Here is a 17,784-nt window from a genome sequence, read left to right as displayed (position 1 = left end):
GTGTGGACTGGGCAGTGTGGGGCATGTGTGTTGGCGCAGGCACTTATGAAATCTAGGTTAAATAAAACCAAGCCAAGGTGATAAAGTTGAGAAGCCATCTGAAAGCAAGTAGCAAAAGCGTCTCCTCTAGGCTGACACCCCCTCATGAGTTAGACTGAAACTAGGGACCCCACTGCCTGAGGCCTTGCTAGCAGAGATGTAAAGAAACAATCACTATAATTATCTTCTCACTAGGTAAAACTCACCCTGGTGCAGAGGGATAGCATAAGGTCTATGCACCATTATGTTCTATACTGAGGACTGAAGTGAGATTTAAGTGGTGTGCATGCCTTCTGCTGGCTCTCTGCACAAGGCTGAATTTCACTGGCTGTCTGTGAGTGTCTGTCTCTTCTAAAATAGACTGATATATTTGTCACATACTTCAATTGTTTCACACAGAAGAAGATTAAAGCTTTCATCTGCAGTGTGCTCTCTTAGCCTGCTCCTGCTCCCATTGAGGTCAATTGGCATCATGCTCTGCAACAGAAACAGGATCACACCCCACATCACCGTCATCAAAAATCCCCCAAGATTATGAGATTTTGTAGCATGAAAAATAGAAATGAACACAAAATGAAACACACAATAAATACAAATATACAATATGAATATTAGGGCTGGGATTGCCAAAGGAGTGTAAGGGAGTTATTATTCAGGTCAGGAGCAACAACCTAAGTACCAAGAAGGCAGAAAAGAAAAAGCAGGACGTTAAGATTCATCTACAGAAACTCCTTCTACAGCTTTTTGATTATGTACAATATCATACAAGCATTTAAGAGCCTCTGATATTAGCAGCCTCAACTTTGGCAGACTCCTGTCTGCTAATCTTCTCTCCATGTCTGTTTTCTCCCTGATAGCTAAAATTATGTCACAGCAATATGTGATTGGTTACCTGAGATCTGGTGTGATGCTGACATTAGCCATTGGCCAAACTGGATGTGAACCAGAGAACAGCACCATTCGTCTAATGTGCCAGCTTCCTGCTGCACAGATTTGGCAGCATACTTTTTCATAACCTTTACAGTACCCCCACTGGATTGAAACTGCTGGGTTCCCTCTTATTCTTTTGACACTAAATTACCATGGTATCTAGGAATGCATGGAGGAGTAAATATTTCATACAGTATGGAGGAGAGATTCCTTCAGCACTCCCCTTAACAGTAACATCCAAATGAAGGGTATTGACAAAGTTAAATTTTTCTGACAATGGCCCCCTGTGTTTGTGTGGCTGGAAAGCGTTTCATTGCATTATGCTTAAGCTACTCGCAACCCAATGAGCTGCCATAGAATTACACTGTTCCCTGTCCCTGCTCTTGCACTTCGGAGTTCCACAAGTCCTGGCTTCATCAGAAGCAGGAATTCCCGGATAATGCACAGAGAGGGCACAGCTCATGGCAGAACAGGTTTCTGAATGAAAACCTGGCTGATTGGATTCTCTAGGTTCTGCATTAAATATTATTCCAGAAAAGGGCATTGGGCCAAATTCTGCTCTGACTTAAACTCTCATGGCAGCTTCACTCATGGCACCTCCCTTGACTTCGGTAGCACTGCATCGTAGGTAGATCAGGGCAGACATTTGCCAGTAAGTTCTAGCTGCTTCTGCTGAGTTTGAATTCCACTTGTCTGAACATCTGAGGATGTGGTTCACCTCTGGAAAGCTTCATGGCAGGGAAAATGCCTAAAGTAGTTTTACAACTGCTAGTTCACTCAGTACATTTTGAGACCGGCACTTTAGGAGGTAAAACCTAAGCCTCCTCCATAGATATGGAGGGCCTGAATGGCAGGTGTAATAGCAAGGAGCTGGGCCCTGAGGGGGCACCATCTCTACTGGGGGAGAAGAGGGGTATGTGTGTGTGTTTTGAGTTTCCTTAGCAGGAGTAGGAGAAGAAGGGGAGTCAGGAGAAGACCAAGAGAGAGGTAGGGAGGACCACTGGCGCTGCAGATTCCACCAGCATAAGAGTTAGTTCTGCTCCTACACAGGGGTATGCTCACGTCACAGAATCTGAATCTGGATTTCACACATCCCAATGTGCAAGGGTGCTCGGACCTGGCATTTTCATTCATGCCCATCTCTGCCAGCAAGAGAGAGTTACGTTCACAATGAGCATGTGTATGTAGAAGTACAGTGTGGAAGACCAAGAATTGGAAGACAGACTCGAGCTCAGTTTTGCTCCACAGCCAAAGGCAGTGTCCATGCCTGTACACAGCTGGTGAAAAGAAGAACCGCATTTCATTCTCGCCAATGTTAATTCTCTTCAGATGCCATTCACAGCAAAAACAAGACTGCTGAGAACCCTTCTGCCTAACGTTCAAATTACTTTCCAACCGCTGGGCAGACTATTCATAACTGACTTCTCTGGCCTACCCTACCACCCAGATGCCCATTGAAACAAAGAAGAAAAAGTGAGATACAGAAGAAATTACAGGCTGTGAATACATTTTCCATCAAACTGATCATTTATGTTCTCCCCAAATTCCATACCTTGTAATTATGGCTGTGCATGGTCTCTCATAAGCTTCCCCACAGGCACTAAAGCTAGGTCATTTAAAAATATTCCAGCTTGGCTTCATTTCATTAATGTACTCTTCAGTGAAAAGAGAAAATGTTCATGTATTTTGAGCCACTGTTCATGATTTTCTCCCTAGGGTGTTTACATCCTAGTCCTACCACCTCTTAATATGTTTTTGTGAGATTTGTTTGGGATCTATTATTCTTTGTGCCATATTTCCTGCTCAGGTTTTTTGTACTTCAGACTTGGGCTCCTTTGAGGTCAACGAGACTTCTTACATACTTAAAACTATACCCATGTCCCTGTAACTTGCAGAATTGGGGTCTCGGAAAGTGCTCTAGGAGCAATCACACTACTTAGGCACCCCACAGAGTTAATCAAAATAGGGGGCCTGATTCTCTCCTTACCTACATCAGTTACTCACCAGTGTAACTATACTTACTTCAGTGGAGTGATTCCTGATGTACATTGGTGTTAAGTGAGATCAGAATCAGGCTCATTTGGGGGAAAAAAGGGTGAATGAAAACTTGATCAGCACCAAGCAAGAGACCAAATATGTGTGCTGGAAATGACCATTGATCTCATAGTTTTCAGGGCTTTTAGCAGAGGTTATGCAAAGGGGTTTGGTTCTTTTGTATGGGCAAGAACCTGAACAGAATTACTGTGACCAGCACTTTTCAGAGACATACACACTGAACTTCGGACTAGACTGTGCTCTCGCCTCACGGAGGCTAGTGGAGTGATTGGTGTAAAACCAATGGGTGAACTCACCCTGAGTAGAGGGATAACACAAGGCTTCTGCATAAGTTAAATCCCACTATGGAGCCTCCAACAAAGGGGGGGTTAATTTTTTACTGTGGGAAAACCAATGTGTTATTCTCCTAGTCTCATCCTTGGAAACAGCAGAACTGTTTTGGCTGAAATTAAAAGAAAGAAAGAAAGAAAGAAAGAAAGAAAGAAAGAAAGAAAGAAAGATCAGCTTGAGACAGACACTTGGCATGGAGAATTTTAGCCCCAGCAATTAAAGTTTGGCAAAGTTATGAGCAATGGAAAGGAGTCTTATAATGGGATGTGCCAGGCAACCTTAGTAACAGGCAGTACTACCAGCCCTGCCTACGATCAATTTTTAAGCATAATGATCGCTGATTTACATCTTTGAAGGATTCCTTTTACTGCTTATTGCAAAGCTTCATTATAGCTAAAACCAAATCATGGCATTTATCTAGTTAATCATATGGTCACATCACTGAAGCAGCTATTCCCTTAACAGCAAAAAATATCCCATGTCAGCAGAATACAACAGGGAAAGTAATAACTACTGGGAGTATAAATCTTTTAAGTACTAATACTCTTTATGCAGCAAAGAAAATTAAATGCTTAAATTGTGACATTAAGTAAACATCACAAACCCATGAAATTCCTAACTGCCCAGATCACATGGAAGAGAGTTAAAAGATGGTGTTCTCATGTGTATCATATGGAAAAGCTCTCCCCCCAAAATTAACAAGTGTGTGTGGGAATTGTAAAATATTTCTTAATGCTGGGAACAAAAATCTGTTATCTGTTATCTTTAAACCCAACCTCTAGAACAGTTATTTTGATTGTTTATAATGTATATTAAAGCAGCACCTAGAGGCCTTATCCCCATTGTGCTAGGTGCTGTACAAAACTCATAGCAAAATGATGGTCTCTGCACCAAAGAGCTTGCAATCTAAGTATAAGTAAAGAGACAGCAGGTGGATTTAACGAACAGACCAGGGGAGCACAAAGTCACACTGTGATAGCTGTGATCGGTATTCTCTGCTCATTTTATCAGTAACTCGGGGTATCTGATAGGTATAAAATAAATGGTAAAAAAATAAATCTTAAAGAACATTCCCCTCCACACACAAAAAAGATCTGAATTAAACCAACTGAAAATAAAAGCCGTGATTCAGCACATCTTGTTTCTGGTACTGGACTTCAAAAATAGATTCAAAGTTTGCATAAATAAAGGGCCTGACCCTACAAACTTTACCAATAATCTTCATGCAAACAGTACCATTGACTTCAAGATCTTAAGTATCTGCATTTGGATGGATTTAGGCATACAGGTTAGGCCCAGCATGTTTAAGGGGAGCAATATTCAATCTTTAGGGCTTGTGTCACCAAGGTGAGGGAATGGAGAATCAGTCTCTGAGGATATGCCTACACTGCCAAAAAATCCCCACGGCACCAAGCCTCAGAGCCTGGATTAAGTGACTTGGGCTCACGGTGTTCAATAGCAGTGTACATCTTCCCACTTGGGCTGGAGCCTGAGCTCTGTAACCTGGCTATCAGGGAGGGTCTCAGAGCCCAAGCCCCAGTCCGTGCAGTAACATCTACACTGCTATTTTTAGCCCCGGAGCTCAAGCCCCGTGAGCCCAATCAGTTGACCCGGGCTCTGAGACTCGCTGCAATCTAGACGAACCCTTGGTGTCGATCATTCCCTTTCAAATCTACAATTTTAAAATGAAAACAGCGCCCAACAGAATATTCTTTTTCCACTTTAGCAACATAAATGTACTTCATCGCCGTTGACTCAGAATGGAGTATGGTATTTAACATTTAACTATACAAATCTGATCCTGTTTGTGCCCGCATGTTTTTGTTTAGCAGAAACACGTTCTGTGAACCACCATTTTCGTTTCAAATTGACACAAGCCAGGTTATCCAGAGCAAGGCTGAACATGCATCCTCAGCTCATCCTGTTGCCTGTCTGAGTCAGGGCCGGCTCTACCTTTTTTTCCACCCCAAGCAGCGAAGCAAAGAAAAGAAAAAAACCCGGCTGCAGCAGTGCCGCGGAAGAAGAAAAAATGGAAAAGCTGCCGCCGAACTGCCGCCGAGGAAGAAAAGAAAGGAAAAGCTGCCGCCGAAGAAGGGGGAAAAAAAAAAGTCAGAGTGCCGCCCCAAGAATGGACGGAGTGCTGCCCCTTCAGATTTGCCACCCCATGCACCTGCTTCCTTAGCTGGTGCCTAAATCTGGCCCTGGTCTGAGTTACACTTTCAAGGGGAGACATATCAGTGTGGCTATTGCATATGCTCACTAATAGGCATAGCTGCTCCCCTTGAATTACTGAAATCATATTACACAATAACATACGTAGTATGCATGGAGCATTTCTCGTGTTCAAACACATAGCAACTCATTTGTACTCACTATGCCTCTGTGAGATCCAAAACCTATTGAAGTTAACAGGAATCTTTCCATTGACTTCAATGGGCTGAGGATCTCACATTGGGTAGCAGCTACTCATGTGAATAGTTCCAGTGACGTCAATGGAGCTAGATAATATGAGTAAAGTGGTTCACAATCTGACTCTAAGTCTTATTCATGAAGTGACTGACCCAATGTCACATAGCAAGTGAGTGGCAGATCAGGATACTGATTCCCAACCCTATGCTCATTCCTATAAACCTACCCACCCACCATCCCACAAACAGAAGAGACTCCTCTACTTGCCTGCTAGAGTGTCTTTTTAAAAAATAAAATAAAAAAACATGTACAAGTAGCAGTAACCGTCTTCATGTCCAAAATAATTAAAATCATTCAGGACCTAACTCTTCAGTCATTATTCAAACAAACCTTCCATTAAATCAATGGAAGCTTTTTAAAGGACTGTAGGATGGGGCCACCATCATTATTTTTGTACAAACCATTAACAGTCGGCAAAATTTCCAAAGTTAAAAAAGCTTAAAAGAAGATGTTGTTTGAGCTATGGGAGAGTTTTCAAATAGTGCCTGAAATATCTTACTTATCTCTGCATTTGCAGACCTCTGTTTAACAGAGGATATACTGATTTCTGATTTTCAAATAAAAAAATTCTCTTGGATTCAGACATCTTCTCCAAGTTTCAGCCTGGAATGAATCTCTCCATCTATTTTGTAAATCCACAAAAACAGACCCTTAATGATGGAAATGCAATTGTGTGACACTATCTCACTGCTATGAACTGTTGCCTTGGTAATTATGCAAATTGAGACAGATGAACTAGGTCTAACTATATGGACACAACTACCTTATAGTGACGTGTTAGCTAAGTACTTTGGCAATAGCCAAGTTTCAAAGTAGATCTACACCCTTTAAAATTTGCCTGCTATGTCTCTGATTCAGGAATGCACCTATTCACACACTTAACTTTAAGCACATACTTGAAGATATACATACGATGTTTTCCTGAATCGAGGCTCAGATGCTTAAGGCTCAGTTATGTCTCCCAGAGCCAGAGGAGGGTTGGTGGGGGCAAGAGGTGACTGAGATATTATGCTCGGGTAGGGCAGGAATGGGCATAATGGGCCAGATTCTGGTCTGAATTGCACCAGTCTTCTCTACTGTCTTTAGTGGATTTACTTCCCATTTACATTTATGCAACTGAGCGTTGAATCTAGCACAATGTCTCTGTTGGTAGGGCTGCTCCTGGGAACACACTCACCTGCAGCCATAGCCACAACCCACCCAGATACGCCCCTCCACCATGTTCAGTGCTGTCAGCGGCTCCCCATCCCATTACACTTGGAGAACCCCAGCTGCAGGATTGCTTCCTGCATGGGAGCACTGAGGTGAGGAGGGAAGGGGTTCTCTGCACGTCTTACCTGCTAGCATATAAATACCGAAGCAGCATGTAATTTGGCCCTAAGTGTTTATTTTTCTCCTGTCATTAGTGCATGTAAATTTTTTTCAGAGCAGGTTTAAAGACAATTGAGTCAGAAGGCCCTAGTCACAGAATACTAGCTATAAAAGGAGCTTGCTGAACACCTCTGCACTTGGGCAACTCCTCCAAATACCTGCTCTGCTTTCTATTGTGCAATCAGCTCCTTGTCTATTCACTGTGCTGTCTTTGCACCCCTGGATTTTGTCGCCAAAGCTGGATCTTGAGATACGCAGCCCATTGAAGGCTTTTTGAAAATTCAAACTCACCTCAGGGGCTATTCTCCTCTGCATTCCTGTGCATACATCTCAATGATAATACAGCCCCTGGTGGACAGATTCTGACCTCACAACTCCTCTTGAAGTAAGAAGATTGGACACAATCAATAGGGCCTTAATGGGAGTTTTATGTGGCAGCATAGAAGGCAGGATAGAACCCTTAGTCTATACAGCCTCCCCACTCTGAGATGCTTAGTTACATCAGACCTCTTCTTTCTCTGCAGTTGTTATTGTAGCACTTATTAGCAGATCACTGTTCATTTTCACAAAATTCAGGTGGTTTCTGGCAGGTTTTACCCTCTATTGAATGTTGGTATGTCACAGGGGTGGCCACCTCACACACATCCCCTCATCTGGACAGAAGCCACCCTGCCTCCATTTTCTCTCTCGATTCCTCAATAACCCCCAAAGAGGCTTTCACATGTCCAATAACAGCGCTTCTTGGAGTCTGGTTTTATTAACACAAAGTTCCAAAATAAGCACAAAAAGGTCTTCCATTCCAGGCTTACCCTGGGCACAGCTCCGCCTCCTGGAGGGACTCTCTTCCTCTGTTCTCTAAGTCTCTAGAGAAGACCCAAGGCCTGGCCTGCCTTCTTTGCCTTCTCCCCAGAAGGAAACCAAAACGTCCAGCTGGGCCTTTCTTCCCAGCCCCACTTCCCTTCCTCAGGGACCACTGCAGGAGACTGACTGACTGTCAGTCCGTCTCAGTCTCTCTCTTCCACTCTGCAGTCCCCCTTTGGCTATCCACTGACCCCTGTTTTCTACCCCGATAGAGGCCTGGTTCAATCTGTCATGTGACTAAATTCCATCTCTGCACTTGGGGAGGCAAATCGGCTGCAGGACAAGTGCACTGAGACCGCTATCTCCCTTTAAAAAGGGCTGGTCACCATATAACATGGTACCATATTTATGCTCTTCAGATTTTTTTAAATGTGGCTGAATGGAATTTGTTCTCAATGGCTTTGGGCAGACAATGAATTTCTGTCTTGATCTCCAAAAAAGCTTCTGGAGAGACTCCATTTCACAACTGGGTTTGGATACACACTTTTTCTATTTGCCACATTACTCATTACCAATTGCTTGGCTATTCCTGAAGTTAGTGATGCTAATAATACTTAGGACCAAGTTCTCAGCTTGGGTAGATCTGTGTAACCCTATTGACTTCACTGAAATCATGCTGATTTACACCACTGAGGCTCTGGCCCATGTCTTAGATTTGATTTTAGCATTTTTTAAAATATTTTTTTAAACATCATTTGGATTTATCGTTGATTGCTGGCATGTGGCACTTAATATATATCCCATGTCAGTGATTATATCAATGTTCTTTGGTACAATTAGTACCTTTACAAACATCTTCTCACTTCCATGGGTATAATTCCAAGAAGAAACCATCAAAATAGTAAAAACACACTTGATATCTGTAACAGATTTTTTTCAACCATTCTTCCCAAAGGCCATCTTAGAAAGAATATATGCAAATTGGATCCTTCTGAAAGCACAGTATTTCCTTCATGGCTGAAGCAGTGCTAAAATCTATCTGAAGTTGGGTTGCCAATTTTGTTTGGATGTATTCCTGGAGGTTTCATCACATGACATAATCTTTAATTCCTGGAAACTCCAGGACAATACTGGAGGATTGGCAACCCTAATCTGATGCCCAACAGATGTACCCATAAGCACGTAGTGTCTGAGCTTTGCCAAGAATCATACATTTCATCAGACTTTTCTATAAGGAGAAAACCAGACAACTGCCCAGCGGCTAACATCACAGAGTACAGAACCCCCTCAGTTCACGTTACTGCAGAACACCCATTAAATACTTCTCATACTGCATGCTACTAGTAAGGACCTATTATGATGCAACATGACCTTGTTTTTTCCCCAGAAGTATGTTTTTTTCTGTCCTGTAAAGCCACTTTCCTTTTTAAACTTTTTTAAATGATGAGACAGAGCTGAATTTAAATTAATTTGTTGGCTAATGAGCTTCTGAAGAGATTCAAGGCTGAAACCCTGTATTTCTTTCTTGATTTATTTAACATTCAAATACCTCCTGCTTCTTCAACCATGCACATCAAACTCTGGCACTGTTGCGATGCAACTGCTTTCCCCAGGACCGCAGTAAGCCAAGAATGGACTTTGTGATAGGTTAACACAAAACAAAAGATTGTGTCTCTGAATGACACTTTAGGGTTGCGTAACAATACTCTTGATATAATTTCCCTGTCATGTTTGCTTACATGCCCAGATGTTTTTTTCCTATGGTTATTACTATCAGTACTGCAACTTCAGCTCAGGTTATAAAGCTCAGGCTGCCTTCTATTTGTTTCATACATCATCAGTAAAAGCAGAGAGCAGACAGCAGCTCATTTCAGCCGCTGGAATATATACACTGCCAGGCAACAACAAAGAAAACAACAAAGAAAATAAAATTGTTTTCATGTTTTAACATGATAGGCTGATGCTGTAAGACTGAACAACAGAAAAGAAAAAAAACAACAACCCCGAACTCTTGTTTAGACCGAGGAAGGATGAATTAGAGAAGCACAAAGAAGTACTCAGTGAGTCATTCTCTTTGCCCAAGCCATATATAATGATCACAAACCACTGAGGAATAAAGTATCAAAATCCTTTAGTTTAAATCCTATTTTTTATATTCACCCATCAAGTTTCCCCTGTGATCCCCAGAAGAAAGAACTGCCAGCTGCTATATATCATTGAAGGAAAAAAAATACTTATTACTTTGAGAAAAAAAAATCTCAGCATATGAGGACCACAATATCTGGCAGAAAAACAAGGTAAAATTGTAAGTAAGAGCTTGTACAATCACTGATCGGAGACACTCGTATACATACATACAATACTGTAAAGCTTGGTAATCCTCACTGCAATAATCCACTTGATAAATTCTTTATAAAACAAACACAAAAACAACTATTCTCAGGTCCCTTCTTACAGCTTAGCAAAGATTTTATGCAGCGTGAAATTTACTAGGAGTAAAAGTTTGTCAGGGTGCTGTAAAGAGGTCTTATGTAGCTTTTACATGTACTACAGAACACATAAAGGGCGAGATGAAGTAATATCAGAAATAATCAAAAAGACATGTCAAAATAAATGAAAAAAATACACTTGGTGATGCACTATCCTTATTGGGCTTATTTGAATACTTGGCTACTGATTCTGCAAGGGGCTGATCACTCTAACGCACCTGGCAGGATCAGAGTCTACATACTGAGAGTTGCATTGGGATCAAATATATCATTAAGCATTTTTTCACTCCCAAATACCTGCAATGAATGGATATGCAAAGTTAAAATGTTAAGATCCAACTTTTCTTTAAAATGAATGAAGGGTGAACCTCAGTGTTTTGGAGGTCTGGATAAATATCCAAAAGCTTGTATATTTATCTGAATCTCAGGTTTGGAAACCTGGTGAGAACTAGCTTTCATGCAAGATTGTCCAGCAGGTTCTGGTATAAGAATGAATATTTAGCATTTTGATATCTGCCCTCTTGGGACAAACAAATGTTCTGATCCTGCACACAATTAGAGGCTGCAGAATTGGACCCAGAAACTGCTGGAGTGGCGGACACTCAGTATGCTATTCTTGTGAGGTGCTGAGTACTCTCAACTTCTAATGAAGCCAGTGGGAGCTAAGGATGCAGGGTGCTTTGTAAAGGGCACTCAGACCCTTGCAAATTTGGATCATGAGTCAACATGAAGGGCAGACGAACATTTTATGATAAATAAAGTAACCAAAATTTTTATAACCTCAAAAGGAGGTTGAATTTGGTCCAGGTTTTAGGCATATGTCTGGTTGGTTTTAGTTTTACTGATCCAGCTTGTCCAGTCCTATATGAAATTGGTTTCCTTTCTGAAACAATATAACTAATAAAACTGATTGCCACTGCCTCTAAGTTACAAGATACAGCAATGGCCTTTTATGAGCAGAAAGCTTCCTTGGTTGCAAATAATTCTGGCCTCTACTGATATATGTACAGACATTTCCCCTTTCCCTTAAAGGAGATAAGGAACAGGAGTAGCTGTTGCTATGGAAACGTAGAGCTACACAGACCAATATATGACCCAAAGGTGATAGCCATTGAAAGCGAAGTGTGAGCTAACAAAGCGTGCATTAGTATAATGTAATTATTTTAGACAATACACTGTCTAGGAACATAAGAACTGCCAGGCTGAACCAGGCCTGAGGTCCACCTAGTCCTGGCCAGTGGCCAGTACCAGATGCTTTAAGAGGAAGATATAAGAACTCCAGTGTAGGCAGACATATTAGATCCCATCTTGGTCTCTAATAGTTAGAGATTGGCTTAAGGCCAAAAGCATGAGGTTTAATATTCCAAAACTGTTGCAAGCATTAACTATAATAAATCTAGATATTCTGGTTACCAATATAAATGTCCAATCCCTTTTTGAATTGCACTAAAGTCTTGGCCTCAACAACTTCCTGTAGCAATGAGTTCCACAATATAATAATGCAACATGTCAAATAGTATTTAATTTAATAGCTTTTGAATTTGTCCCCTTTTAATTTTATTCTCTGATCCCTTGTTCTTGCTCTGAGATTGGGAGAACAGAAACTCCCAATCTATCTTCTCTATGCCATTCACTATTCTACATACTTCTATTTCCTCATATTCATCTCCTGCATTTTACAGTGGTTTAAATATAATAAAACACTTTGCCTCTAATTAAGGTTACTACCTATCTGTCTGTTAAGCTTATTAATTCGTTGCTGTTTAAACAGTGGACTGAATAAGCAGTAGCTTCTGGTTTTTAGGATAAAACACACCTCTGATTTGGAAAATACCTCAGACCTCTCAACTGATCTCAGTGAGGCATGAAAAAAAATCTTTCCCAGAGTTAATTTTCAGTTTACAAGACAATTTTCTGAAGATAAGCCAGGCTCTCACAATTTAAAATCATTTAAATAAAAAGCATCTAACTGTGACAACAGATGCAATGCTCTGTCTGTTATTTATGGGGCATCTCAAAATTGCAACCTTCCCAGCACATTAATACCGTCACTGTGCATTTAGAGTAAATTCTTACCTGTCCCCCTTTCGGCTGGTACCGGATGTTGTCTGTCGATCCAATTTTGGACCTGACATTCTTGAGGTCCGGCAGAGGCTGGTTAATAAGTCGTAGTTGCTTAGGTGTGGCTGGAGATTTTGGAGGAGTGCGTATGATGGCGACTTTCTTCTCAGTGGGCACCAATATAGCAGACTTGGGAGTGCCTGGAGTATGAGGGGTTCTGGAATAGCTTGGGGTCCCAGGAGTGCCTGGGGTACGGGAGGAGTAGCTGGGTGGGGTACCAGGAGTGATGGCAGTGGATCCAGGGGTAGTGGGTGTAGAAGTGCCACTCTTTCCTGTCCTGCTGCGAATTGGCTCCGATCCTATAGTGAAGACACAACAGCGTTAAAACCACATGGATAAATCGCTCTTTTCTTCATATTGTGTCTCCACAGACTATGACACCTATAATGATAAGTATCCTGAAGTAAAGCCCACCAACTCAATGGACAGACACACATTGACTTCAGTGGGCTTTAGGATTAGGCATTAATGTAGTCTCTACAGTAGAGATGGTTTCAATAGTAAACTTTTGAACAGCAGATTTCAAATACTTGGCTGCTTTCGGTCATGTACCATAGCTAGTAGCTTTGTATCTACAGTAGAATCCAAAGAGTAGATCCTCAGCTTGCATAAACAGTCATAGCTACATTGACTTCAAGAGAGCAATGATCATTTACTCCACCTATGGATCTGCCCCTAGGTAATTTCCTTGCTGTATGGATGCATGTCCTTGGCTTCCACTGAGTTTGCTGAGGAGTCCTCTTAGTGCACTCAAAGGGACTGATCTAATGGCCAGTGAAGTCAATCGGAATCATTCTATTTATTTCACTGGGGATGGATGAGACCCAAGGTACCGGTGCTCCCGGGGCTAAGGAGAAAGCCTCTTTGTTGAACATGACACGTTAAATGGATTAATCACGCTTTACTCTCACCTCCACTGTTCCCAGATTGGGCTCTTTCTTTCCCAACCAACCGTCAATCAGGGTTCGCTCACTGCACTGACTGTGCAGGAGAGCGAATGGGATTTTCCTGCCTCCCTGCAGCCTTTACTTTTTTCCCCTCAGGCTTCCACCCCTTTTGACAAACACACTCTGGTATACATCTGCCCCAGCCAGGAGGATGGGCAAGTTGTTCATTTTCTGCTATGCCACCCAGGGGTCACTATGCACTGAGAGGGGCTGCACTTTACCCCTGATACTCAAGCTGGGATTTTCAAAGGATTTTCAGTGAGATTTGGGTATCTAACTCCCTTTACATAACACAAGAACTAAGGGTCACCCAATGAAATTAAAAGGCAGCTGGTTTAAAACTAACATAAGGAAGTATTTCTTCATGCAACGCACAGTCAACCTGTGGAACTCTTTGCCAGAGGATGTTGTGAAGGCCAAACACATAACTTGGTTCAAAAAAGAATTAGTTCATGGAGGATAGGTCCATCAGTGGCAATTAATCAAGATGGTCAGGTATGCAACCCCATGCTCTGGGTATCCCTAAACCTCAGACTGCCAGATGCTGAGACTGGACAGCTGGGGCTCGATCACTCAAAATTGCCCTGTTCTGTTCATTCCTTCTGAAGCATCCAGCAACGGTCACTATCAGATACAGGACAGGGCTAGATAGACCCTTGGCCTCACCCAATGTGGCCGTTCTTATGTTCTTAGGCTTCTTTGAAAAAGGTTGCAAGAATAGTTTCTGAAGAGGCAGAGACAGAAGAATTCCTGTGGGACAGGAGAGTACCAAGCCAGGTTCTGAGGCCTGAGCTGAATGCTAGACTGGCATGGGGGGATGCCTGGAGAGAGGGGTGGTTACATTTCCTTGGTCTTAGGGTAACTTGTTTCTCCCTTATGCCCCCCGGTACAATACAGACATGGCAGCAGCTAGAAGCAGCCCCCTTTCCTGACTGTTGGCCCGCTTGCTGGCTCAGCCCTTTATACTGCTTGCTTTCTTCTCCCTGCTATCCAACTGGTGAGCTAATGATGCCATTAAGTTTTCTGATGCAAGTGCTCCCTTCTAACCTTCCAAACCTCCTCTTAACCACACCCAGTATGCCGGGTGCTAAGTGCTGCCCTATTTACAGCTGCTAACAGCACTCCAACATTCTGATAAGATGACCTTGCTGGTTAACTGCTGTGTCTTTCTTCTGATGAGTCACCCCAATAACTTACATACAACTATTTTTAGGCAAAGCTTCTTTCTGGCTTGGCATTAACTATGCACCAGGAGACCATTAAACCAAACCAACAAATTAACAAATCTTGGTATTTATTAAATAAGCCTTCCATTTTCATGAGATCATCAGAATTATTATTATTTTTAAATTATACTGCTCAGACTAAGTGAGTTTCTTTTTTCTGTTTGTTTATAAATGGTCTATATTAAATGTGTCACACCACCGGGAAACCCCCGTGAAGGGATTTTTTTTTATACAAGAGAAGGGTCTCAACTGCAGCCCTAGGTCTGAGCAAGCCAGACTTTGGGAAAGATTGGTCCCACATCTGGACTCAACCCTTTGTCGCTATATTGGGTCACAACAGCACCCCATATCTGAACATGGCCAAATTTGGGGTACAGATCTCTCGTCCCAGCAGTACAACTCAGGCCTACTTCTTAAAGGCAAAGGAAAGGTAAGGATGGATTTAGCAAGTGTGTGAAATATATAGCAAGGGCAGGTGCAGGCCCCAGGAGAGTTAGGTTTGTAGAGAAACATACGGGTAGTCCGTCGTACTGAAGAGGAGATGGAGCTATTGAGGGAGAAAGAATTCTCATCTCTATCTCGGTCTCCTGATACACCTCTCCGAGTGGGGAGGATGGAAGAAGGTCTTGGTAGAGAGGAACGCTTTTCTGGACTCTTGGTTATTCCATCCTGATAGGAGCAAAAAGGAAAAAAATGGCTTTACAGTAAACATAATTATCCAGATTGTGATCTCTCACTAGTTTAACACAAGTGCAATTTCATGGTAGCCTCTGACTCAGACCAGTGCAACTGAGATCAAATGACGCCCAGTTCCTTTACATTTCATGCAGAACGCTCTGATGATTACCCAGGTCTGATGTGTCACCTAACTCCCTTGGGATTTACTGACTTTGGACATCTAGCTTTTAGATTGGCTGCCCCTTAGGGGACGAAATTTCAAAAGTGCTCAGCATTGGCTGAACTCTGCTCTCACTGAAGTGAATGGCAAAACTCTCCCTGACTTCAATGAGAGCTGAGTTCGGTCAATACTGAATCCTTTTGAAAAGCCCACTCTAGATTTTCAGTTTGCCTAAGACAATGCTGAACTCATTTTTACAAGGCTCCTTAAACGTCTGGTTGCCTATTTCAGGGGAAATTCCCCTCTGTTTATTTCCTAGCTTCCCTGAATAGACCCTAAATATATATGCTGTTTCACTGATCTGACCAAAATGTATCGAGGCCTGATTTTGCTCCCACTGAAGTCAATGTCAAAACCTGATGTGAGTTCAATGGGGCAAAAATGGACCCTGGGAGCTTGTAGTGTCTGAGCTTTGCCAAATCTGGGAGTCTTTTTATCAGTTTCAGTGGGCTCTGGCTCTTAGTGAAAGAGGCGTTCTGGTTAGGAAGTCATGAAACAAGAAATCCTGAAAGATCATTTAGTCTAATGGGCTTTTTTATACAAGTGGAAGCAAAGATCCAGGGCCCAATCCTGAAGTCCCAGGGGATTCCACCTGCAGTGGGATTGCAGGATCGGGCCCCCAGGATGTTTCAGACTCTACATTATTAGGTAACATGAGTGCTGAAATGCTGCCTTTTGAAGCTCTACAAGACGTTATATTTTCCCCCAAAATGAGAGTTTGGAGAATTTAGGCTGCTGATTAAATTTTCAAAGCAGGGATATTAGCTACTGGAACCTTAGCCTGTTTTCTTCTTTATTGATCTTTTCCATGTTTAGATCTGTGTGTGTCTGCTTCTTTACTTCGCTTAGATCAGTGTACATCTGAGTATGTTCAAGTATTTGTGCACTTGTGAGATGGGTAGCCAAATGCAGCTTGGCATAAGCAGCTGTCTCCCATGGCAATCCCAGGGCCAAATACAAAAATTATCCAAACTGGTGCAAGAAACACCTTTGTGGGTTGGTGGGAAAATGGTTGCAAGTGGGGCAAAGTGGCTAAGCAGTGTCGTGTTCACCAACTTGGCCTTCAGTGGGTGTGTAAAACAAGTGAAATGTGTGCACAGGGGGGCTGGAAGAGAAAGCCCTCACTAGGGAAGTGTAAGACAAAGCAGACTTCTCTCCCTGTAGCATCCTTAACACTCGTAGGGCTAAATTTTGCCCCTAACGTAACTGGTCTCAGCTTTCATTGCAAGTTGTGCCCCCTTATGCTAGGGATTGCATTTGGTCCCCGCAGATTACTGCATGAGTGTAAATTACAAATTTACTGAAAGGCCTGTTGGTGCTGCTGTCCTTAGCCACTTACATTTATTTTATGACCAACTTACACCGGGGCTAGCTACTCTACTTTTGTAAATAGGAGCAACTCCACTGAAGTCAAGGGAACTCTGTCCATGTCACCAAGGGTGGGTCTGGCCCTTATGGTTTTTGTAGTGTTGTTTTAGCCACGTTGATCCTAGCATATTAGAGAGACAAGGTGGATGAGGCAATATCTTTTATTGGACCAACTTCTGCTGGTGAAAGAGACAAGTTTTTGAGTTTACACAGAGCTCTTCTTCAGGTCTGGGAAAGGTACTTGGAGTGTCACAGCTAATTATATGGTGGAAAAGATAAAGAGTTAACACATGTTGCAAGAGACCATTCCAGGTGAAGTGGGCAGTTAACACCTCTACAGTCGTAGGACAAAGTTATGTCCTTTACAATACAGCTGAATTTATCCTGAAGGATCTATAATAATCTCCTTTGTTTCTTTACAGGTTGTGTCTCAAGCTCTGTTGCCTGGAGCTCAAGTCTCCTGCCACTGGATCTGAGTAACTCTCCAAGTAACTTCACTGAGGCTTTGTCTACACTAGCACTTTTGTTGGTAAAGCTTTTGTCGGTCAGGGGTGTGAGAAAAACACCCCTCCTGACCTACATAACTTTCACAGACAAAAGTGCTGATGCAGATGGCGCTATGTTGACAGGAGAGGCTCTCCTGCTTAATGCTGCTCGTTGGGGGTAGGTTAACTCCCGCCGGCAAAGAGAGGATACATGGGAGACCTTACAGTGGCACAGTTGTGGCAATACAGCTGTGC

General features: G+C 42.4%; 1 protein-coding gene across 2 annotated transcripts in view; it reads right to left on the bottom strand.

Moving 5' to 3' along the window:
* The window catches only part of MAP2 (microtubule associated protein 2), a 216,739-nt gene that overhangs the window by 17,798 nt on the left and 181,157 nt on the right, over positions 1 to 17,784 (bottom strand). For both annotated transcript variants that reach the window (XM_045033128.1, XM_045033129.1), the window contains 2 exons: positions 15,294 to 15,447; positions 12,561 to 12,904 (listed from right to left, as the gene is read on the bottom strand). In XM_045033128.1, the coding sequence (XP_044889063.1) occupies positions 12,561 to 12,904; positions 15,294 to 15,447 (498 nt within the window). The remainder of the gene's footprint in view (positions 1 to 12,560; positions 12,905 to 15,293; positions 15,448 to 17,784) is intronic.

Source organism: Mauremys mutica, chromosome 10 (assembly GCF_020497125.1).
Source record: "Mauremys mutica isolate MM-2020 ecotype Southern chromosome 10, ASM2049712v1, whole genome shotgun sequence".
Lineage (NCBI taxonomy): Eukaryota > Metazoa > Chordata > Testudines > Geoemydidae > Mauremys > Mauremys mutica.
This window is presented reverse-complemented; position numbering and strand designations above follow the sequence as displayed.